Source organism: Mytilus galloprovincialis, chromosome 10, assembly GCF_965363235.1.
Source record: "Mytilus galloprovincialis chromosome 10, xbMytGall1.hap1.1, whole genome shotgun sequence".
NCBI classification, from domain to species: domain Eukaryota; kingdom Metazoa; phylum Mollusca; class Bivalvia; order Mytilida; family Mytilidae; genus Mytilus; species Mytilus galloprovincialis.
The window spans coordinates 74,685,787-74,712,332 of record NC_134847.1 but is presented as its reverse complement, the minus strand read 5'-3'; the positions used below and the strand labels follow the sequence as shown (position 1 = coordinate 74,712,332).

The 26,546-nt window shown below is 30.8% G+C and overlaps 1 protein-coding gene and 1 long non-coding RNA gene across 8 annotated transcripts; one reads left to right on the top strand and one right to left on the bottom strand.

Annotated features, from left to right (window-relative positions):
• Positions 1–428: 428 nt before the first annotated feature.
• On the top strand, positions 429–25,538 carry LOC143048374 (organic cation transporter protein-like). Of its 7 annotated transcripts, none has more exons than XM_076222033.1 (10): positions 429–551; positions 15,338–15,542; positions 16,444–16,547; positions 17,660–17,814; positions 18,143–18,311; positions 19,241–19,453; positions 19,800–20,026; positions 20,874–21,055; positions 22,285–22,436; positions 25,271–25,538. In XM_076222033.1, exons 1-10 carry the CDS (start codon positions 487–489, stop codon positions 25,365–25,367), a joined length of 1,569 nt encoding a protein of 522 aa, XP_076078148.1. In that variant the 5' UTR covers positions 429–486; the 3' UTR covers positions 25,368–25,538. The 7 variants fall into 7 exon arrangements, with proteins under 7 accessions (XP_076078148.1, XP_076078149.1, XP_076078150.1 ...); XM_076222034.1 differs by lacking the exon at positions 429–551 and adding an exon at positions 12,477–12,571; XM_076222032.1 differs by lacking the exon at positions 429–551 and adding an exon at positions 13,638–13,831.
• On the bottom strand, positions 9,273–12,560 carry LOC143048378 (uncharacterized). Its single transcript, XR_012969807.1, has 3 exons — positions 12,342–12,560; positions 10,711–10,807; positions 9,273–9,564 (listed from the first exon to the last, which is right to left on the bottom strand). It is a non-coding gene; the product is annotated as an uncharacterized LOC143048378 (long non-coding RNA).
• Positions 25,539–26,546: the final 1,008 nt, after the last annotated feature.

Genomic DNA, 26,546 nt, shown 5'->3' with positions numbered 1-26,546 from the left:
TGATAGAAATATGTTTGAATATCAAGGATTGATTTGCAAAAGTTAGAAAACGGGTCAGGTTTATGAGAAAATTGAACTTTATTGAAGCATCTATGCATTTTATATGGGGAAATATAATACAAAATGGCGGCTAGTATACGTCACAGAAGTCACGTGATGTCTAACTTAGTTGGATATGATTTATATGCACAGACACACCTATATTTAACCATAGATATGTATATTTCTTATATTGTATTTCACCGAATCCTTTCATGGTATTTGCATTGTCACTGTAAAATGAAGGTAACTATCATAAAAGGTCATCTGTAATCTATCTCTTGAGTTTATATTTATAGCGTATCATAAACAAATATATGTATTATCTTACTTGACGAAGGTGCAATTCTTCTCTAATAAATTTCTAATATGGATGTGGATTCGACGTTTGAAATAGTTGGTGAATTTGGACCATACCAAAAGAGGATTTATTTTCTTTTATGTTTGATGCCGTTTATGACGTCATTTCATACACTTTTATCGTCATTTATTCTAGCAACGCCTGATCATAGGTCAGTTGTTTTTAATGTTTTAAAAAGACTTCAACGAAAGTAAAGTCATTTATATTTAGATTATTATATAACATACTTTGCAAAGATTTTTATGCACTATGATTATATATTTAGTAAGACGTATTTCTCAATTCTGGATGGAGTGTTCATAATTACAACTGTATCGACTAAAAACGAGTTGCAGTCTGAATAAGGGTGTAGGACCCCCGACCCCCTTATGAAGCTTCATAATTGATAAATGCATAGTTTTTTTACAAGGATCACCAGAAGTGTTTGCTTGGCAGACGCCATCCCAATGACCCCACCCTTTTTCAAAATCCTGGAACCGTATCTGAGTTGTATTTTTAAAGGGAAAGTTTGAATAACCAAACTTTGCATTTGGAAGATTAAGGTAACAATTTGGAATATGTAAAAGCAATTATTTAACATAAAAATCCAATTACAAACATTTCAACTCTAGTTTCCTAGATGAAGGACATGTAATCATGAAAAGTTGTCTAGTATAGTTTTTAAATAAAGAAACACAATGCGTTATGTAAAAATAAATTAATACCTTCATGCGGTCAGATTATTCGAGTGTTAAAATACTAGAAAAGTGCTTATTTACCACTTGTTCTACAACTTAACATGGGAAACACAGCTAAAAAAAAATCACTGTTTCAAAGGGAGGTAATCTATTTTTTTTCATATGATTTTATGTACATTATGAGGAGAAATATGTGCAAAATGTGATGTAAATGGGGAGAATATTTATGCCTTTCATTGATATCATAACTCTAAAGTGTAATTTCTATTGTTTCTTTGAATCTGCACACAAAAACTGATTTTTACCATATACCCCATGCTTCTTCTCACAGTACACTCAGTGCATCCTGGATAGCCGCAACTAAGATAGAAATTTGTGTAAAAAACAACTTCAAATGGTTCCAAAATCCTTCCATTACATTAAAATTTACAGGAAATGAGTTTGTTGATAATTGTGTGGCCTTGGACAAGTACAGTGAAAGAGTGCATATTTTCCTGTAAGGGACTTTTTTACTTCTTTTCCCACTTTTTTTGTAATAAACATGTAAGGTATCCAATTTTCAAGTTCCAGTTTCAATACAACATTCATAAATGCTGAATTTGTAAAGATAGAGCAAAATTTATACTATAGCCCATACTGCGGCCAATGTATATTTGGTATATAAAGTTGCACATTGACGGTTTTTAAAAGAATGGTGTAAAATACTATGTTTAATAAATATGAATTGTTTTCTGTGTTTGCTTTGACCAGTATTGCAAGTACACCTAGAAACTAAAGACTTGGTGTACTCTTAGTTAAATTTTTCCTTATATGGAAGTTTTTGATTAAATACCCTGAAAAGACCACAAAAAGACTTTTTAAAGGCTTTTTAAAGCAGTTTGATACCAAATAAAACAACCATTATGTTTCATTATACTAAATCTGTGTTTTAATTACTTGTAAAGTTCACAAAATGTCATTGACAATCACTCTGCAGAAATTCCTGTTACCCAAACATCAGGATGGATTCTTCGCCAAAACTAGACAGCCAGAACTGAAGTAGAAAAAAGTGCCAAATATAAATAAATAAGACTAAGTATAACCAAACTTTGCATTTGGAAGATTAAAGTAACAATTTGGAATATGTAAAAGCAATTATTTAACATAAAAATCCAATTACAAACATTTCAACTCTAGTTTCCTAGATGAAGGACATGTAATCATGAAAAGTTGTCTAGTATAGTTTTTAAATAAAGAAACACAATGCGTTATGTAAAAATAAATTAATACCTTCATGCGGTCAGATTATTCGAGTGTTAAAATACTAGAAAAGTGCTTATTTACCACTTGTTCTACAACTTAACATGGGAAACACAGCTAAAAAAAAATCACTGTTTCAAAGGGAGGTAATCTATTTTTTTTCATATGATTTTATGTACATTATGAGGAGAAATATGTGCAAAATGTGATGTAAATGGGGAGAATATTTATGCCTTTCATTGATATCATAACTCTAAAGTGTAATTTCTATTGTTTCTTTGAATCTGCACACAAAAACTGATTTTTACCATATACCCCATGCTTCTTCTCACAGTACACTCAGTGCATCCTGGATAGCCGCAACTAAGATAGAAATTTGTGTAAAAAACAACTTCAAATGGTTCCAAAATCCTTCCATTACATTAAAATTTACAGGAAATGAGTTTGTTGATAATTGTGTGGCCTTGGACAAGTACAGTGAAAGAGTGCATATTTTCCTGTAAGGGACTTTTTTACTTCTTTTCCCACTTTTTTTGTAATAAACATGTAAGGTATCCAATTTTCAAGTTCCAGTTTCAATACAACATTCATAAATGCTGAATTTGTAAAGATAGAGCAAAATTTATACTATAGCCCATACTGCGGCCAATGTATATTTGGTATATAAAGTTGCACATTGACGGTTTTTAAAAGAATGGTGTAAAATACTATGTTTAATAAATATGAATTGTTTTCTGTGTTTGCTTTGACCAGTATTGCAAGTACACCTAGAAACTAAAGACTTGGTGTACTCTTAGTTAAATTTTTCCTTATATGGAAGTTTTTGATTAAATACCCTGAAAAGACCACAAAAAGACTTTTTAAAGGCTTTTTAAAGCAGTTTGATACCAAATAAAACAACAATTATGTTTCATTATACTAAATCTGTGTTTTAATTACTTGTAAAGTTCACAAAATGTCATTGACAATCACTCTGCAGAAATTCCTGTTACCCAAACATCAGGATGGATTCTTCGCCAAAACTAGACAGCCAGAACTGAAGTAGAAAAAAGTGCCAAATATAAATAAATAAGACTAAGTATAACCAAACTTTGCATTTGGAAGATTAAAGTAACAATTTGGAATATGTAAAAGCAATTATTTAACATAAAAATCCAATTACAAACATTTCAACTCTAGTTTCCTAGATGAAGGACATGTAATCATGAAAAGTTGTCTAGTATAGTTTTTAAATAAAGAAACACAATGCGTTATGTAAAAATAAATTAATACCTTCATGCGGTCAGATTATTCGAGTGTTAAAATACTAGAAAAGTGCTTATTTACCACTTGTTCTACAACTTAACATGGGAAACACAGCTAAAAAAAAATCACTGTTTCAAAGGGAGGTAATCTATTTTTTTTCATATGATTTTATGTACATTATGAGGAGAAATATGTGCAAAATGTGATGTAAATGGGGAGAATATTTATGCCTTTCATTGATATCATAACTCTAAAGTGTAATTTCTATTGTTTCTTTGAATCTGCACACAAAAACTGATTTTTACCATATACCCCATGCTTCTTCTCACAGTACACTCAGTGCATCCTGGATAGCCGCAACTAAGATAGAAATTTGTGTAAAAAACAACTTCAAATGGTTCCAAAATCCTTCCATTTCATTAAAATTTACAGGAAATGAGTTTGTTGATAATTGTGTGGCCTTGGACAAGTACAGTGAAAGAGTGCATATTTTCCTGTAAGGGACTTTTTTACTTCTTTTCCCACTTTTTTTGTAATAAACATGTAAGGTATCCAATTTTCAAGTTCCAGTTTCAATACAACATTCATAAATGCTGAATTTGTAAAGATAGAGCAAAATTTATACTATAGCCCATACTGCGGCCAATGTATATTTGGTATATAAAGTTGCACATTGACGGTTTTTAAAAGAATGGTGTAAAATACTATGTTTAATAAATATGAATTGTTTTCTGTGTTTGCTTTGACCAGTATTGCAAGTACACCTAGAAACTAAAGACTTGGTGTACTCTTAGTTAAATTTTTCCTTATATGGAAGTTTTTGATTAAATACCCTGAAAAGACCACAAAAAGACTTTTTAAAGGCTTTTTAAAGCAGTTTGATACCAAATAAAACAACAATTATGTTTCATTATACTAAATCTGTGTTTTAATTACTTGTAAAGTTCACAAAATGTCATTGACAATCACTCTGCAGAAATTCCTGTTACCCAAACATCAGGATGGATTCTTCGCCAAAACTAGACAGCCAGAACTGAAGTAGAAAAAAGTGCCAAATATAAATAAATAAGACTAAGTATAACCAAACTTTGCATTTGGAAGATTAAAGTAACAATTTGGAATATGTAAAAGCAATTATTTAACATAAAAATCCAATTACAAACATTTCAACTCTAGTTTCCTAGATGAAGGACATGTAATCATGAAAAGTTGTCTAGTATAGTTTTTAAATAAAGAAACACAATGCGTTATGTAAAAATAAATTAATACCTTCATGCGGTCAGATTATTCGAGTGTTAAAATACTAGAAAAGTGCTTATTTACCACTTGTTCTACAACTTAACATGGGAAACACAGCAAAAAAAAAAATCACTGTTTCAAAGGGAGGTAATCTATTTTTTTTCATATGATTTTATGTACATTATGAGGAGAAATATGTGCAAAATGTGATGTAAATGGGGAGAATATTTATGCCTTTCATTGATATCATAACTCTAAAGTGTAATTTCTATTGTTTCTTTGAATCTGCACACAAAAACTGATTTTTACCATATACCCCATGCTTCTTCTCACAGTACACTCAGTGCATCCTGGATAGCCGCAACTAAGATAGAAATTTGTGTAAAAAACAACTTCAAATGGTTCCAAAATCCTTCCATTACATTAAAATTTACAGGAAATGAGTTTGTTGATAATTGTGTGGCCTTGGACAAGTACAGTGAAAGAGTGCATATTTTCCTGTAAGGGACTTTTTTACTTCTTTTCCCACTTTTTTTGTAATAAACATGTAAGGTATCCAATTTTCAAGTTCCAGTTTCAATACAACATTCATAAATGCTGAATTTGTAAAGATAGAGCAAAATTTATACTATAGCCCATACTGCGGCCAATGTATATTTGGTATATAAAGTTGCACATTGACGGTTTTTAAAAGAATGGTGTAAAATACTATGTTTAATAAATATGAATTGTTTTCTGTGTTTGCTTTGACCAGTATTGCAAGTACACCTAGAAACTAAAGACTTGGTGTACTCTTAGTTAAATTTTTCCTTATATGGAAGTTTTTGATTAGATACCCTGAAAAGACCACAAAAAGACTTTTTAAAGGCTTTTTAAAGCAGTTTGATACCAAATAAAACAACAATTATGTTTCATTATACTAAATCTGTGTTTTAATTACTTGTAAAGTTCACAAAATGTCATTGACAATCACTCTGCAGAAATTCCTGTTACCCAAACATCAGGATGGATTCTTCGCCAAAACTAGACAGCCAGAACTGAAGTAGAAAAAAGTGCCAAATATAAATAAATAAGACTAAGTATAACCAAACTTTGCATTTGGAAGATTAAAGTAACAATTTGGAATATGTAAAAGCAATTATTTAACATAAAAATCCAATTACAAACATTTCAACTCTAGTTTCCTAGATGAAGGACATGTAATCATGAAAAGTTGTCTAGTATAGTTTTTAAATAAAGAAACACAATGCGTTATGTAAAAATAAATTAATACCTTCATGCGGTCAGATTATTCGAGTGTTAAAATACTAGAAAAGTGCTTATTTACCACTTGTTCTACAACTTAACATGGGAAACACAGCTAAAAAAAAATCACTGTTTCAAAGGGAGGTAATCTATTTTTTTTCATATGATTTTATGTACATTATGAGGAGAAATATGTGCAAAATGTGATGTAAATGGGGAGAATATTTATGCCTTTCATTGATATCATAACTCTAAAGTGTAATTTCTATTGTTTCTTTGAATCTGCACACAAAAACTGATTTTTACCATATACCCCATGCTTCTTCTCACAGTACACTCAGTGCATCCTGGATAGCCGCAACTAAGATAGAAATTTGTGTAAAAAACAACTTCAAATGGTTCCAAAATCCTTCCATTACATTAAAATTTACAGGAAATGAGTTTGTTGATAATTGTGTGGCCTTGGACAAGTACAGTGAAAGAGTGCATATTTTCCTGTAAGGGACTTTTTTACTTCTTTTCCCACTTTTTTTGTAATAAACATGTAAGGTATCCAATTTTCAAGTTCCAGTTTCAATACAACATTCATAAATGCTGAATTTGTAAAGATAGAGCAAAATTTATACTATAGCCCATACTGCGGCCAATGTATATTTGGTATATAAAGTTGCACATTGACGGTTTTTAAAAGAATGGTGTAAAATACTATGTTTAATAAATATGAATTGTTTTCTGTGTTTGCTTTGACCAGTATTGCAAGTACACCTAGAAACTAAAGACTTGGTGTACTCTTAGTTAAATTTTTCCTTATATGGAAGTTTTTGATTAAATACCCTGAAAAGACCACAAAAAGACTTTTTAAAGGCTTTTTAAAGCAGTTTGATACCAAATAAAACAACAATTATGTTTCATTATACTAAATCTGTGTTTTAATTACTTGTAAAGTTCACAAAATGTCATTGACAATCACTCTGCAGAAATTCCTGTTACCCAAACATCAGGATGGATTCTTCGCCAAAACTAGACAGCCAGAACTGAAGTAGAAAAAAGTGCCAAATATAAATAAATAAGACTAAGTATAACCAAACTTTGCATTTGGAAGATTAAAGTAACAATTTGGAATATGTAAAAGCAATTATTTAACATAAAAATCCAATTACAAACATTTCAACTCTAGTTTCCTAGATGAAGGACATGTAATCATGAAAAGTTGTCTAGTATAGTTTTTAAATAAAGAAACACAATGCGTTATGTAAAAATAAATTAATACCTTCATGCGGTCAGATTATTCGAGTGTTAAAATACTAGAAAAGTGCTTATTTACCACTTGTTCTACAACTTAACATGGGAAACACAGCTAAAAAAAAAATCACTGTTTCAAAGGGAGGTAATCTATTTTTTTTCATATGATTTTATGTACATTATGAGGAGAAATATGTGCAAAATGTGATGTAAATGGGGAGAATATTTATGCCTTTCATTGATATCATAACTCTAAAGTGTAATTTCTATTGTTTCTTTGAATCTGCACACAAAAACTGATTTTTACCATATACCCCATGCTTCTTCTCACAGTACACTCAGTGCATCCTGGATAGCCGCAACTAAGATAGAAATTTGTGTAAAAAACAACTTCAAATGGTTCCAAAATCCTTCCATTACATTAAAATTTACAGGAAATGAGTTTGTTGATAATTGTGTGGCCTTGGACAAGTACAGTGAAAGAGTGCATATTTTCCTGTAAGGGACTTTTTTACTTCTTTTCCCACTTTTTTTGTAATAAACATGTAAGGTATCCAATTTTCAAGTTCCAGTTTCAATACAACATTCATAAATGCTGAATTTGTAAAGATAGAGCAAAATTTATACTATAGCCCATACTGCGGCCAATGTATATTTGGTATATAAAGTTGCACATTGACGGTTTTTAAAAGAATGGTGTAAAATACTATATTTAATAAATATGAATTGTTTTCTGTGTTTGCTTTGACCAGTATTGCAAGTACACCTAGAAACTAAAGACTTGGTGTACTCTTAGTTAAATTTTTCCTTATATGGAAGTTTTTGATTAAATACCCTGAAAAGACCACAAAAAGACTTTTTAAAGGCTTTTTAAAGCAGTTTGATACCAAATAAAACAACAATTATGTTTCATTATACTAAATCTGTGTTTTAATTACTTGTAAAGTTCACAAAATGTCATTGACAATCACTCTGCAGAAATTCCTGTTACCCAAACATCAGGATGGATTCTTCGCCAAAACTAGACAGCCAGAACTGAAGTAGAAAAAAGTGCCAAATATAAATAAATAAGACTAAGTATAACCAAACTTTGCATTTGGAAGATTAAAGTAACAATTTGGAATATGTAAAAGCAATTATTTAACATAAAAATCCAATTACAAACATTTCAACTCTAGTTTCCTAGATGAAGGACATGTAATCATGAAAAGTTGTCTAGTATAGTTTTTAAATAAAGAAACGCAATGCGTTATGTAAAAATAAATTAATACCTTCATGCGGTCAGATTATTCGAGTGTTAAAATACTAGAAAAGTGCTTATTTACCACTTGTTCTACAACTTAACATGGGAAACACAGCTAAAAAAAAATCACTGTTTCAAAGGGAGGTAATCTATTTTTTTTCATATGATTTTATGTACATTATGAGGAGAAATATGTGCAAAATGTGATGTAAATGGGGAGAATATTTATGCCTTTCATTGATATCATAACTCTAAAGTGTAATTTCTATTGTTTCTTTGAATCTGCACACAAAAACTGATTTTTACCATATACCCCATGCTTCTTCTCACAGTACACTCAGTGCATCCTGGATAGCCGCAACTAAGATAGAAATTTGTGTAAAAAACAACTTCAAATGGTTCCAAAATCCTTCCATTACATTAAAATTTACAGGAAATGAGTTTGTTGATAATTGTGTGGCCTTGGACAAGTACAGTGAAAGAGTGCATATTTTCCTGTAAGGGACTTTTTTACTTCTTTTCCCACTTTTTTTGTAATAAACATGTAAGGTATCCAATTTTCAAGTTCCAGTTTCAATACAACATTCATAAATGCTGAATTTGTAAAGATAGAGCAAAATTTATACTATAGCCCATACTGCGGCCAATGTATATTTGGTATATAAAGTTGCACATTGACGGTTTTTAAAAGAATGGTGTAAAATACTATATTTAATAAATATGAATTGTTTTCTGTGTTTGCTTTGACCAGTATTGCAAGTACACCTAGAAACTAAAGACTTGGTGTACTCTTAGTTAAATTTTTCCTTATATGGAAGTTTTTGATTAAATACCCTGAAAAGACCACAAAAAGACTTTTTAAAGGCTTTTTAAAGCAGTTTGATACCAAATAAAACAACAATTATGTTTCATTATACTAAATCTGTGTTTTAATTACTTGTAAAGTTCACAAAATGTCATTGACAATCACTCTGCAGAAATTCCTGTTACCCAAACATCAGGATGGATTCTTCGCCAAAACTAGACAGCCAGAACTGAAGTAGAAAAAAGTGCCAAATATAAATAAATAAGACTAAGTATAACCAAACTTTGCATTTGGAAGATTAAAGTAACAATTTGGAATATGTAAAAGCAATTATTTAACATAAAAATCCAATTACAAACATTTCAACTCTAGTTTCCTAGATGAAGGACATGTAATCATGAAAAGTTGTCTAGTATAGTTTTTAAATAAAGAAACGCAATGCGTTATGTAAAAATAAATTAATACCTTCATGCGGTCAGATTATTCGAGTGTTAAAATACTAGAAAAGTGCTTATTTACCACTTGTTCTACAACTTAACATGGGAAACACAGCTAAAAAAAAAATCACTGTTTCAAAGGGAGGTAATCTATTTTTTTTCATATGATTTTATGTACATTATGAGGAGAAATATGTGCAAAATGTGATGTAAATGGGGAGAATATTTATGCCTTTCATTGATATCATAACTCTAAAGTGTAATTTCTATTGTTTCTTTGAATCTGCACACAAAAACTGATTTTTACCATATACCCCATGCTTCTTCTCACAGTACACTCAGTGCATCCTGGATAGCCGCAACTAAGATAGAAATTTGTGTAAAAAACAACTTCAAATGGTTCCAAAATCCTTCCATTACATTAAAATTTACAGGAAATGAGTTTGTTGATAATTGTGTGGCCTTGGACAAGTACAGTGAAAGAGTGCATATTTTCCTGTAAGGGACTTTTTTACTTCTTTTCCCACTTTTTTTGTAATAAACATGTAAGGTATCCAATTTTCAAGTTCCAGTTTCAATACAACATTCATAAATGCTGAATTTGTAAAGATAGAGCAAAATTTATACTATAGCCCATACTGCGGCCAATGTATATTTGGTATATAAAGTTGCACATTGACGGTTTTTAAAAGAATGGTGTAAAATACTATATTTAATAAATATGAATTGTTTTCTGTGTTTGCTTTGACCAGTATTGCAAGTACACCTAGAAACTAAAGACTTGGTGTACTCTTAGTTAAATTTTTCCTTATATGGAAGTTTTTGATTAAATACCCTGAAAAGACCACAAAAAGACTTTTTAAAGGCTTTTTAAAGCAGTTTGATACCAAATAAAACAACAATTATGTTTCATTATACTAAATCTGTGTTTTAATTACTTGTAAAGTTCACAAAATGTCATTGACAATCACTCTGCAGAAATTCCTGTTACCCAAACATCAGGATGGATTCTTCGCCAAAACTAGACAGCCAGAACTGAAGTAGAAAAAAGTGCCAAATATAAATAAATAAGACTAAGTATAACCAAACTTTGCATTTGGAAGATTAAAGTAACAATTTGGAATATGTAAAAGCAATTATTTAACATAAAAATCCAATTACAAACATTTCAACTCTAGTTTCCTAGATGAAGGACATGTAATCATGAAAAGTTGTCTAGTATAGTTTTTAAATAAAGAAACGCAATGCGTTATGTAAAAATAAATTAATACCTTCATGCGGTCAGATTATTCGAGTGTTAAAATACTAGAAAAGTGCTTATTTACCACTTGTTCTACAACTTAACATGGGAAACACAGCTAAAAAAAATCACTGTTTCAAAGGGAGGTAATCTATTTTTTTTTCATATGATTTTATGTACATTATGAGGAGAAATATGTGCAAAATGTGATGTAAATGGGGAGAATATTTATGCCTTTCATTGATATCATAACTCTAAAGTGTAATTTCTATTGTTTCTTTGAATCTGCACACAAAAACTGATTTTTACCATATACCCCATGCTTCCTCTCACAGTACACTCAGTGCATCCTGGATAGCCGCAGCTAAGATAGAAATTTGTGTAAAAAACAACTTCAAATGGTTCCAAAATCCTTCCATTACATTAAAATTTACAGGAAATGAGTTTGTTGATAATTGTGTGGCCTCGGACAAGTACAGTGAAAGAGTGAATATTTTCCTATAGGGGTAAATTCAGTAAAAAATCTCCCATTGACTTTAATGCTAATCTATGTATGGAATTAAATTTATACCTGATTAACTGTAGAAATTGGAAACTTTCATATAACATTCATGAAAGTACAAATGTAGCACTATCTTTTGCACTAATAAAAACATAGGGTCATGCGGCATTTTTGGGCATTCACACGGCCTTGTTTACAAACAATGTAGATTCGCACTGAATTCCTATACTGACCCCCATTACTTTTCAACCCTGTAGTAAAAACAATTAGTACATTCAGCATTTATTTTTTATTTATTTTCAACTCTAGTTTTGATCCATCTGCCAAAAAATATTTATTACAAACATTATCTACCAATCAGAAGAGCATATCACTTCAGTGTTATACAGAAAGCTCTCCCCTAAATGGGCGGTCCCTGATGACGTATATGTATTTACTGAATTTACCCCTGTAAGACATTCCAAACTATATATGTCCTATTCAGGACCGATAACTCTGTTGATAGATTTTACAGGGTATACAATATTGTTGAAATCAGAGCAATCGTATTATATGACGTCTCTGTTTAAATGTATACAATAACACTTTTTTACACGAGTTAAACTTTATACCGATTCACTGAATGCAGGGATTTAGCTTAAAATATTGAATTAAAAAAAAATAATAATAAAATCTCGTTGAATTTCCTATAAAATAATAAAAAAAAATCCATTTAGATTAAATTTAAATTTGAATCATAATATTTCTTTAAAATAATTATGGAAACATAAATATTTGAATATCTTTTATATCTTTTATATGTTCTTAAAGTTTATTATGATACATACGTCTTCTGATTTGACACGGGAAATTAAAAGAAGATATTTATTTGTACATCTATTAAAACTTTTGTATATCACAAAATTTAAACTCTGGTAATACATGTATACACACTGACAGGATGTTTAATGTTACCTGGTTGCTTTTAGTTTGCACGTCTACCTGACAATATATTGTTACGTAACATTATAACCCAAGTCAGAGTTCACCTGTTCTGTAAAGGGATGAAATTTCAAAGGTATAGAATATTTATCTATAATAATTGTTGGGCATTGGATTTTTTTCTAATCGGATGAAAACATGTTTTTGTTCTATAAGGAATGTATAACTATATTTCTACAAAAAGATAAAATATACAGAAAACAGGAAACACACCTTTAAAAAAAGAAGAGAAAAAAATGTATTATGAATTTTATTGTAAAATATTTTCCGGTAACAGTAAATACTGGATATCTGTCAAAATAAATGTTCCCGTGTCGCACTTAAAATAATATTTTCATTATCAAGACATTTTGAAATCAATCATATCGAAATGTCACCAAAGAAAACAACAGAAATATCAGAGATTCTGAATGAAAAATTAAATATAATCTAGAAAAGTCTTACTATACAAATCCTTGATTTGATGCAACATTTCCATATACATCATCCGTCATTTTGAAAAATCCCGAAAATTTCCCTTTTTTAAATCGATGTTTGACCGAATTTGCCCTAAAATCAAACTGTTTTAAGTAGTATTCCCCACCAGATATATGTTTCAATATACTTAATCGATTTGCAAAGTTTGTTTTTTATTTACGGAATTTCTTTATTTGTTGTACAAGTAGACATGGGTATCGGTAATTTAGCATCGAGTCAACGGAGAAATGACGAGAAAAAGTGCATGTTTTACAACTCTAAAATGACCGCCTTTAATCAAAAATTAAACTGTTAGGACCAACATTGTTTGATAGAAATATGTTTGAATATCAAGGATTGATTTGCAAAAGTTAGAAAACGGGTCAGGTTTATGAGAAAATTGAACTTTATTGAAGCATCTATGCATTTTATATGGGGAAATATAATACAAAATGGCGGCTAGTTTACGTCACAGAAGTCACGTGATGTCTAACTTAGTTGGATATGATTTATATGCACAGACACACCTATATTTAACCATAGATATGTATATTTCTTATATTGTATTTCACCGAATCCTTTCATGGTATTTGCATTGTCACTGTAAAATGAAGGTAACTATCATAAAAGGTCATCTGTAATCTATCTCTTGAGTTTATATTTATAGCGTATCATAAACAAATATATGTATTATCTTACTTGACGAAGGTGCAATTCTTCTCTAATAAATTTCTAATATGGATGTGGATTCGACGTTTGAAATAGTTGGTGAATTTGGACCATACCAAAAGAGGATTTATTTTCTATTATGTTTGATGCCGTTGATGACGTCATTTCATACACTTTTATCGTCATTTATTCTAGCAACGCCTGATCATAGGTCAGTTGTTTTTAATGTTTTTAAAAAGACTTCAACGAAAGTAAAGTCATTTATATTTAGATTATTATATAACATACTTTGCAAAGATTTTTATGCACTATGATTATATATTTAGTAAGACGTATTTCTCAATTCTGGATGGAGTGTTCATAATTACAACCGTATCGACTAAAAACGAGTTGCAGTCGGAATTAGGGTGTAGGACCCCGACCCCCTTATGAAGCTTCATAATTGATAAATGCATAGTTTTTTTACAAGGATCACCCGAAGTGTTTGCTTGGCAGACGCCATCCCAATGACCCCACCCTTTTTCAAAATCCTGGAACCGTATCTGAGTTGTATTTTTAAAGGGAAAGTTTGAATTGTAGATTTGAGCATTAGGATATTGATAAAATTAAACACTGCAAATTTTACTGTACCACGTGTGCATTTCGAGATGCTGGAACAAAAATGTTCGAAACCTAGTACAAATATTGAAAACCAGAAACAATCAAAAAGAAACCAAAGAATAGGCAAATCTGGACAAGGAATCATTTATATGACGGAGCTTTATTCCTAATTTTCAATTTATTACCTTAGCTTTATAACAGCAAATGTTAAAAAAAATAATATAATTTTGATGATAAAAGTAATAAAAACCCAAACGAGCAGAGAAGCTCTTGTATAGAACTCAAGTATCAACAAAACACAAAAACAAAAAGTTAATGTAAGAAACGGTAGGTCATGTATCGACATTATATAATGTACAAAGCAAACCCCTATAGTAAGATAAGAAATATTCGGTCATGAAAAAATGTTAAACAATTCAAACCAGTAAACCAATTGCCTAATTTATGAATTATACATGTATTTCATGCATTATAAAACCACGGGTTCTATCTATTTTTGATAAAATCGTATTGGTTAAAAAAACCAAAACCTTGACATATGCTACAATAAGTGAAAAAGTTATATTTATATACTAGTATATTTTGTTACTTTCACCAATACAAAATTGATTTCTAAATTAAAGAAAGAACAAACCAAAGCATCTTTTTATGATCTGTTTTCAAATTAAACATGCAAACTTTTCAAACATTGGTATATTATTGTATGTTCATTTATTGCAATTCGGTAGGGTCTATGGCCCCAGATTCAAACTATTATGGGAATCCAGCAGGCAAAAAATTATTGGGAAAATTCTTAAACAAGAAGAAGATGTGGTATGAGTGCCAATGAGACAACTCATCATCCAAGTCACAATTTATAAATGTTAACCATTATAGGTCACGGTCTTCAACACAGAGCCTTGTCTCACAACGAACAGTACGCTATAAAGGGCCCCAAGAATTACTGGTGTAAAACCATTCAAACGGTAATATCCAAAGAAAATAGTTGAATGCTGCACCATATGTAATATTTTACAAGATCATCTTTGAATCTCAATATGAAGCTTTTTGCACTGAAGGAGCTTATATTTGTTTGTTTGAATTTGGTATAGTCAATGTTACGAATTACATGTTTCAGATGTGCACTACCTAATTGGCCGAATGATACATACAAAATACAAAGCGAGGCTCACATGGAAGACGTTAATCGGTCAATTCCACTATCATCTGAAGATGGATACCTTTACGATGGATGTACAATATATGGTAACAACAGCAAACTCGTTCATTGTGAGAAATGGGTCTATGCAAAGACTGTTTTTGAATCAACCTTTACAAGTGAGGTATTTAGAAACAATTCTTATTTATGTAAACAACTTTGTTTTCTAATTTAGAGTATCTAAATTTTGTAATAAAAACACAGTGTTTATTCTATAATTGAAAGTATAATCTTTATAAAAAAAAACTTGAAATCACTCTGATGCACCGAACGCACATTCGAAAATTAATACCAGATACCAGGAAATAAAGAACAAACTGTAGAGGGCAATATTAAAAAAAAAGAAGATTAACAAGGACACACAAAAAATTAAGGCACCTCTGTGAGTCGTATGAATAACGTAAGAATTAATACAACTTTACATCAGTAAAGCTGAAAATCTATGGGTCTTGGTTTCATTGTAGAAACATTGAATTTCCTGCTGAAAAGTTAATGATTCCTGTTCAGTGATAAATCGCATCCAGGGAAATCCTCTATTATAGTTTTAAAAAATAAACACTGTTTTGATAGGACCGACGATTTCCGTGTCGATGCACCCGTTTTCGCACTCTTTGGAGAATATTTTTATTTGAATCTTATTAAAACTGTATTTGAACTATTTGATCGTTTGTAAAGCACGACTGCCTTTTATCTATATAATTATTTATAGTAATTATCACAAGAGGTCAAAACAAGTTCTTACATTATCTTAGAAATTTAAATACATTTAACAGAAATTATATACGGTCCAGTATCTACAACAAATTGTCAGAGAACAAGTGTTTATACATTTTAGGTATTCATTTTATTTACACACCTATGTATGCAAAGTATGCATATTTATACTTTTAAGTATATTTTTTACAATATTATGATGTTCATTTATTCATAACTGGTTAAACCGCACAGATATCGTGAGCATATACATTTTAAAATGTTTTTATTTCTGTTTGTCACCACTGTATCATTCTAATTCGTTTACTAAGCAAAATTTTGTTTGTGATGACGAGCTGAAAACTTCCCATGCGGCCATGATATTTTTTGGTGGAGTTTTAACAGGAGCACTAGGATTCGGATCTTTGTCTGACCTGTGAGTTAAAATTTAATTTCCAACTTTAATCTTGGTTAAAAGATGTCGACACAATAAGTATAATTTATTGCAATAATTATTTTACTTGTATACGTGTGGTTTTCCTTTTCCGATCATCAACTCAGGTTGTTTTGTCTCCATAATATATTTTGTTATTTTATTGAGTTTTAAGCAGGTTAATCATGGGAAAAATAATTCACTTAGTTATCTGATATCAGATCATATTGACTGCGGTTTGTTAAAAACTGTTCAGACACTTTGATTATTTTGTCTTTTCAAATATGTTCGGTCTATTTCAGAACCTAAATTTTAACTTAATTCACATGCGTTGACGCGTTACATTTGCGCCGATCTGTACCACTTGTGCCGATTTTTTCTTTCTTTTTTTTGCGCCGGTTGTGTACGGTCATGTATATTACAGGCGAATGGTATTTAGTATTTATGATTTATAAACCTCTGACGTGAGTCAGTTGTACATATGTTATGATTTGTCAATTATAACATGTTGTCCACTACTCACAACGGAGAATTAGAAGTAGGTTTTCTAGCTGGATAATTCAATTCCTTAGATAAAAGCATTCTGTTTGCATACACTAAGATCATGGAGTAAAATATATTGACATCATTCAGAATTAACATTACAATCCATACACATCTGTTTTGCCGAGTATTTATATGCTACACATCTGATGTATTCCTTCCTCCAACTACAAAATAACACTCACCTGCAATTTGTCTGTACTCAATTAGCGCAAATGAAAGATCATTGGTTTTTTTTAAACGGCGCAAATATCACACGTCCGCCTGTGTATACATAATTGTCATAAAAAAAAACGATTAAACAAAACAGGATTATACGCAGTGGGAAACTTCTACACTAAAATTACTGAGGAAAACATTTAAAAAAAAGGAATTAGCAATGTCATGTTAGCTGATGTGTAGTTTCTTACTGACAATCTTAACATTATTGTGTTCCATGTGTTGATATGTCCTACCTGTTGTTTTATATGATCCGTAAAATATGTGTTGCAATGAGGTAACACAAAGTACTGTCATATTGTTATTTATTAGATACATTGATTTAGTGTTTTCTGAAATATTATTTCTATTAGTTTAGGACGAAAAAAGACATTTTATTTTGCTGTGTGGTTACTTCTCGTATCTAGTTTTTCATTAGCATGGGCGCCATCATTCTGGGTGTTTGGACTTTTGAGGTTTATCATAGGAATGTGTACTTCTGGATTGTATGTTGTCCCTTTTGTACTTGGTGAGTAGTGAAATAATTATATTAAATTCGTTGGAGCTTTCTGTGTTGTGTAATACATTGGCTTAACTAAACTTATATACTAGTAGATATAAAAATGTGCGAAATTTGATCAGAAATTATAAACATAAAAAAATATAAGTGTAGTTCTTATGATGATTGCAACAGAGGCCTTATCAGGCTCCTGTATTTCGTTTGAGGATTATGAAATTTTAAGCTTGATAAGTTTTTTTTTTTCTTTTAAGCGATGGTCTACGTTATTATGTCTTATAATTTGTCCTTTCTTTTCATGTTATCACTAGTTTATAAGACGTGTATTTTTGTTTTGTAGGCATGGAATTAGTAGGTCCTTCTAAACGCGTCTGGGCCGGGATTGTTATATGCTACTTCTTTGCTGCTGGTCTTGTCGTTTTAGCTGGTGTCGCTTATTTCATTCGGGATTGGGTGTACCTAGAAATAGCTATTTCTATACCATCCATATTTTTTCTTTTCTATTGGTGGTAAGTCACTTGTGAATTTACAAGCTTTGTCTAAATTAGTAATTTGTGAAATGCATTTCCTGAAAAAAAAGCCAGAATACGTTACAATAACATGTAAATAGTATATGTAAATAAACACAGTAAATGCTGACGGTAGTTCCTTTCATTGAATATCTAAATGCATGTTTGAACGTTGATTGTTACAAATGGATCTATACTACATTTCTACCATAATAATGATTATCCCCGCTCGATTCATTGTGTGTGTTACTCGATTTATTGTTTCTTTTTAAACACATGGTAAAGCTGAGTCTTGGGTTACTGTTCATTAAAATAGTCTGTTCTTACATGTTGAAAGTAGATAACGAAACTGGATAGAAGTTAGAATTCATTTTCTTTTACGAGATGAAAAACATAAACAATTAAGATATTACTTTGCATACATTTCTGGTTAGAGTGTAAATGCAAAATACATTTTGTTTAAAGGTGTGCACCATCAACGCATTTTTGCATCTCATTGATAAATAGCCTGTTGTTTTGTATGATGGCGTTCGTTTCTGTAACAGATCATTGTTTTTGTTGTTCCATTAACTTCCTCATATAGTTGATGTGTTTCCCTTGGTTTTGATTTTGGACGGACCTAGATTTAATTCAGGTAAATCGATTTATGTCTATTGAACAACATTATACTATTGCTGTCTATATTTACAACCATATGAAATAAGAGAAAAGGAGCATTCAATTATCAAAATCATATTTTATTGATTAAGATTTTAATTCAGATTTTCATTTGATTACCAATGTATTGTTGTTATGTGCAGTCATATATGTTCAAATTAATAAAAAAAATGGCATGCTTTGCGATTGTTTCTTTTTTTCATAATAACGGAATGGTATGATATGTCTACGTAATTGTCAAGTAATGTTTTAATTTTTTTATGTATGAACAGGCTAATTCCAGAATCACCAAGATGGTTGCTTTCGCAAGGCAAACACGAAGAAGCAGTGAAAATTCTCAAAAAGATAGCTAAAGGCAACAACAAGAACGTTGATGAAAAGGCTTTTGGTAATCTGACTGTCCAAGAAGAGCCGTCTGGACGATTTTGGCATCTCATTGATAACCCAGTTCTTTTAAAAAGAACTTTGATAATTCTTATCAATTGGTATGTACTGTAAGGTTTGTATATATAAATAAAGTTAAAAAAAAAACCTTCAATCACACTCAAAACCTTCAATAACAAATTATAAAATACCGGTATCTTTGCTTGAATGCAAATGTGTTGTGTGTGTGTGTGTGGGGGGGGGGGTATGTGTGTTTACGTATGTATGGTCTGTTCTGGAAAAGGAAATGATATTTCACCCCTACAAATGCAATAGTATAGTATATACTGATGACACCGCTCTTCATCGCCAGTAATTCGCATAAATGACTGTGAAATCCTAAAAGGTTTATGGTAATTTATCACATAAAGTACTGTAATTCATAACTCTTTAATTTCCATTTTTCAGGATGTTTGCAAGCATGGCTTATTTTGGTTTGTCTTTGAATACAGGTGATCTAAGTGGAGACTACTATTTGAATTTTTTCTTGTCAGGCCTAGCTGAATTTCCAGCATATACAATTTGTTTGTTATTACTGGACAGAATCGGAAGAAAGACACTTCATGTATCTTGTATGGTTTTTGGTGGCATCTTTTGCATATGTGCTATTTTTCCAATGCTGTATGCAAGTGAAGGTAAATAATTCATTAATTACAGAAAACCAAGGACTGAGCAACACGAACTTCTAAAAGAAAAGAGTTTGATATAAAGCTTAAATTTAAGGGCATGATTCTGCAAAAAAAACTTATTATATCATTTTTTTGGGGGGAGGGGTGTTTATAATCAATATATTTAAGTCCTAAAAAAGGCAACAGTAGTATACCGCTGTTCAAAAGTCACAAACCGATTGAAAGAAAATAGATCCGGGTTACAAAATAAAACCCAGGGAAACACATCAAATATAAGAGGATAACAACGGTAGACAGTAACACTGAAGTGCAACAAAGACAAATGCCCACAAACAAGAGATCAAAATATGTTGTCTTTGAAGCAATGTGGTCTGAAAGAAATAAAATAATCAAACAAAGGAAACGTCTTTGTTAAACTTATCAAAAACAAATGAACGTTTGTAATAAGAAAAAGGAGAAAACAAGTCATTTAGTGTAAAACATCAAAAACATATTCAGCTTTCATATAAACAAAAAAGTCGTAATTAATTGTTTTGTCTGATTCAAATGGCTTCTACCTTTTCAGCTCAGAACAATAGACATTTTATTAATCACAACATTTACATAGAATAATGATATTGACGTTACCATTGGAAGAAGAAAAAATCGAATATTTGCACGATTAATGTTCAAAAGGGCTGTTCGACAATATGTTATATCACACAATGGAATTATTATGGCGGAGTGCTTTTCATTCAGGAAAAGGGGTAGATATGGTGCAGCATTTTGTGTTGTTTAGAAAATAATGTATCATTTATATATTTCATATTCATATTATAAAAATGCATGCATTTGAGTAAGACTTAAATTGTAGATCTACAGCCAATAACTGTAACGTTAGCGATGCTAGGAAAAGTTGGTATAGCTGCTGCGTATGGTATAATATATATATGGTCAGTGGAGCTTTATCCAACGGTTGTAAGAAACCAAGGAATGGGATTAAGTTCAACGATGGCTAATATTGGAGCTCTTATCTCGCCTTATGTTGCAGATCTTGTAAGATCCTGTAATATTTTCAATATTTGTTGTATTCACAATTACCTTGCAATAAACCATAGAAGTTACTATAAGTGTAAATTTCGTGTGTTGATACTTTTCTGGATGAACCTTCCTCAGAAATGATCTTTCAAAATTAACATTTGAAATATAAGGGTGTATGAATTAAAACCGGAATACATGAGGAGTTTTATATTTCAAAGGGACATTAAAATGCCTTATTCATCTAAGGTAAACATAGTTTGAAAGAGTTGAAACTTTGTTTTTACTTTATATATATATTTGTTATAATCTATATATGTCAGCCCCGCATCACTGATAAATGAAATGGTAATACCGTAGGTACTAACAAAAAGTCAAATCACAAAAATACTGAACTCCGAGGAAAATTCAAAACGGAAAGTCACTTATCAAATGCTAAAATCAAAAGCTCAAATACATCAAAAGAATGAACAACTGTCATATCCATGACTTGGTAAAGGCATTTTCTTATGTAGAAAATAGTGAATTAAACATAGTTTTATACTAGCTTAACCTCTCACTTGTATGATATTTGCATCAAATTTAACCACGTGCTAGTAAATGAGAAACTATTTGAAAATTCAGCGCATCCGAAGTGCCTATCGCGATTTACCTGCTTCAGGAATTTACAGCAAATCACACATCGTTTTTTCTTGTGTAAGGGGTATAATGGAAACTTATTGGTTTCATGAAAAATCATCGTGACATATTATAAATTAGCCATAAAACGCAATCAAAGATTATATCTGCATTAGAAAAGTACCTGTACATGATGTGTCACAATACATTTCGGAAACACCATAGACCTATACTAATTTGTTAGAAATACGTATTTACATTGATGAAATATACGAGAAATATGTTATAAAAGGATATCTTTCAAAAACCATAATTATCTCATTATCTACATATTTTGAGTAATACTTAAACTTGTCCAACGACAACTGGTCAATGTAAGTAAACACGTGGTTCACATATGGATGGCGAAGCTTTAAATATAGCTTAATCAAGAACTTCTTATTAAATGAACTGTAGATTATTTTGCTTGCGATCGTTGCATACAAACAAAAATAAGCGAATTATGTTATATACAATTAAATGTATACATAATTGATTTAGCATTATTATTTAGAAATATATATAGTTAACATTTGATCTGTTTGTCATATTTACGTATCCAAAATGAACACCAATGATTTTTATCTCAGAATAAAGCTGTGTCGGGTGATGTGGGAAGAGCTTTGCCATTTGTGCTTTTTGGTGGCTGTGCATTGCTAGTTGGACTTCTAGCTTTGATGCTGCCCGAGACACTCAACCAACACTTACCAGAAACAATTGAAGACGGAATAAACTTTGGAAAGTATGTCTTCATGTCAAGTTGATCTGAACACATTGTATAACATTATTCAATCATTGCTAACAATATTCCTTAATGGAATTTTTAAAAGACGAATAATATTAAGTACAAAATAATACCCTCTTCCAAGGCAATCTAGTTCAAAGTTATATATATTCCCTTTTAGATTATGTTTTGATTTTAAAAACTGACTCATTTTATAATCAGAATCAAATGTTGGCTTTAGAATACGTGAAAGATAAGACGATACTAAGGGTGTAAAATAAAAATTGAGATCAAACCGGGACGTCACAACGCATTTGAGATCTCATAGCCTTATCAAGGATTTGTGAGGATATGAAATCTATATATGGTTAGTTCGGGAGATTTTACTCGATAAAGCTGATTTAAAGTGTGAATCCTTTCGAGTCAAGTTAATGATGGTGAAATATACAACAAATTTCAATGTCTTAAAATAAAGAGATTACGTTTTAATGAGTTACTGAATTTTATAAATATCGCCTCCAATCAATCAATAACAGTTCAATCGCTTTTTGAACAATTCAATATTAATTTTGTTGTTTACTATGGTAAAACCGACCGCCTTCAACAGTTTGAAATTAGAAATTATACTCGAAAGAAACGAAGTGTCCTAAAAGTATTAAATCCTACAAATACCACATGACTAAATATTGCTAAAAGACTAAACATGTGATACTTATTTATTGTTAAACAAGTTAGGATTAGTTCAGATTTCAAATTGTACATATGTTTTTGTTGAAGAGGTATATCTGCATCTTATATTTTTTTCTCTTTTTTGTTGTTGTTGTTTTGCTTTGTACTTGAAAAAAGTAAAATCACAAAAATACTGAACTTAGAGGAAAATCAATTGGGAAAGTCCATAATCACATGGCAAAATCAAATAACAAAGCGCATCAAAAACGAATGGACAAGAACTGTCATATTCCTGACTTGGTACAGGCATTTTCAAATGTAGAAAATGGTGGATTAAACCTGGTTCTATAGCGCTAACCCTCTCACTTTAATGACAGTCTCATCAATTTCCGATATATTTACATTGATGCGTTAAATAAACAGACACAATAAATAAAATAGTCAAAATATGTGTACATCAGTCATCATCGTATAACAATTTTAAAAGGAACAATTTAACAGAACACAAAAACATCTACTATCTACGAACACATTTATTGATTTGAGTGTCTGACGTCAGAAAATTTTATACGTCACATAAATTTGTCGTTCAATGTGCGTACATCCAAATTTAAAATTTACATGGGAATGTTAGCATACAGGGTTAAAAAATCAAAAGTATGTAAGAATAAATTTTAGAAATAGACCGAAATTTAAACTAGTCCAAAAGTTATATATAGAATTTATAAGAATCCAAAAATAGTTAATTCCACTACGCGATTGAATGATTTTGACGTTTGTGGTTCAACGTATATTGTAATTCATAATAGAAATATATCATAATGACATATAATAGAACAATATCATACTGACGGGATCTTTTAAAGTACAGAGTCACGTTATAAGAACAAAAGAAATACAAAAGGCGCAAATACAAAACAAACCACCAAAAATGAAAGCCAATACAAACACATTGACGAGATGTATAAGTACCGAGTCACGTGAAACGGATATCACATAAAACCATTCAATAGTAAAAGTAATATTGATAATAGAACAACGACAAATGAAAGAACTATAAAACACGTTGTTAAGATGATAAACAACATCAGTACGCAGAATCTATACATCAAGACCATCGTGTATTATTTGAGAAGTTGATACGGAATATTTATCAACAAGGTCTTGGTACCTTCCGATGAACTTTTTTAGAAAAAGGACGAGACGTTCTTTGACATACCCCTGGTTCATCAACTTTCTACTCAGACACTGATGACGTTTTACAAAGTCTTAGTAGGAGCTGCAAGCTCTTGAATATCGAATAAGTTGGGAAATATATATCCCATATGCAGGTGAAGTTGGTATATTGCTACTAAGGTGGGGGAAATTTATAATTTCAAAATTAAAATCGTCTCGTTTGTCATAGATTCTGGTACTGAGATGACTGTGTAAGTCAAATTCGAGATATAAGTCTAAAAATGAGGCGGAGGAAACCGTGTCTGTTGTTTCTTTAATCTCTAGTTCTGGGGGATATATTAATGGAACCCAATCAGAAAAGTTCGGATTGTTAATGGAAAGAACATCATCAATATATCTGAAAGTGAAATTAAATAATCTGGCTTCTTTGATCCTCTTGTTTTTGACAAGTGTCTGGAGGAACTCCGATTCATATGAAAATAAGAAGAGGTCGGCAAGAAGAGGCGCACAGTTTGTTCCCATAGGAATGCCGACAATTTGTTGAAAAAGTCTACCTCCAAACTCAACAAATATGTTGTCAATAAGAAACTCCAGCATACTGACCACTTGTTCTTCTGTGTAGCATATTTTACCTTTTTGTTTGTCACTATTTACGAAATATGCCTTATGAAATCCCAAAGTAATAAATTTATAGCGTATGCTACCATTTTTATGTTGAAAGGCATTGTGGATTATTTCTTTTAGGCGATTTTTCAATTTCACATGGGGAATGGTGAACTATCCCAGAATCCTCTGAAATGTTAAATACCAAGAAACTTTGAATAGGGATAATGTTAATATGTATGAGTTTTGTTTTGGGTTTTGTGTAAAGGTAATTCCATATAATTCACATATTTATCTTTGATTAATGAATGTTGTAATAAAGAAAATGTAAATATTTGTAGATTTTAACCCTTATTTATGATCAACTTGTTTTTACCAAAAAAAAACATTTGTTTTTCTTTCAGGATTCCAAACAACAAATATAAATCAGAAAAAGAGGACAATTCTGTAAATTCTCCTGGACTTGACATCAATGAAGGAGTATACTCATCAAAATTATGATTTTATTATATTCATTACTCATTACTCTGCCTGACTATTTCAATATAAGACGAAAGCAGACAAATATGGCATTTTATACAGACATGACGTAGCCTTATTTTCGACAAGCCTTCTCAATGGTGCTTTATATTTAGTTTAGAAATATCTAAAGAAATAAATTATAAATATGGATTTGCTGGTAAAACTCCACTTTTTTGGGAAATATTACTTTCTAAAGCTTACATTTGCAATGTACTGATTGAATAATAACATATAATAGGTGTAAACACATTTGATATAAATGTCAATGAGACAACTCTCCATCCAGTCACGATTTGTAAAAGTAAACCACTATAGGTAAAAAAATATATAAACACATGTTTCAAATATTTTTAGCATTACTGAAAAAGAATTTAAGAATGTGGCTGTAGTTAAAGGGATCGTCTTGTTCAGTCTTTAGTTACCTATGTTGTGTTTTGTGTACTTTTGTTTGGCTCTGTATCTTTTTCTGTTTTAGCCATGACGTTGTCAGTGTCTTTTCGACCCTCTTTTCCATTTTTATGTAGTAACATTCCAGCAGCGTGTCTAAATGATCTTGCGCTTCTCGCATTGTATTCATTACTGCTTTCAATTAAGCTATTGCGTAAAAGGTACCAAGTTAAAATCACCCCTTTTGAACGCTTTACAAACTCGATTATGAATTGATTGACCGCGGATGTGTTCTTCTTATTGAAACCCAGATACAGCCATCTTGTCTCACATTTTTACATATTGTAAACTCTTTTAAATTCATACCACATCTTCTTATATCTATAAATAACCGTAGTCGACTTTTCACTGGATTCACTTACAAAAGTAACACAACGGGTACCACAAGTGGGACAGGAACTACTAACCATACGGATTTGGGTGGACTAACGTTGCTAGATTTGTGGTATGTCATTATTGTTTCCGATTATCCATCTGTATCTTCTCTCTCTATTGACTTAAATAGTAAGTTGATAGAGAGAAAAACAACAACAATTTTTAATCATTTAGTTGTTCAAACATTGATTTAATATATAAGTTATTTTTGGTATACATTTTCTTATTTCTCTGATCTAGATAGATTGATTTTTTTAATTCTATGGATTCTTTAATATTTACCATATCTTCAATTTTAAGTTCCATCTACAGGCAAAACCCCCAAAAGGTTACAAA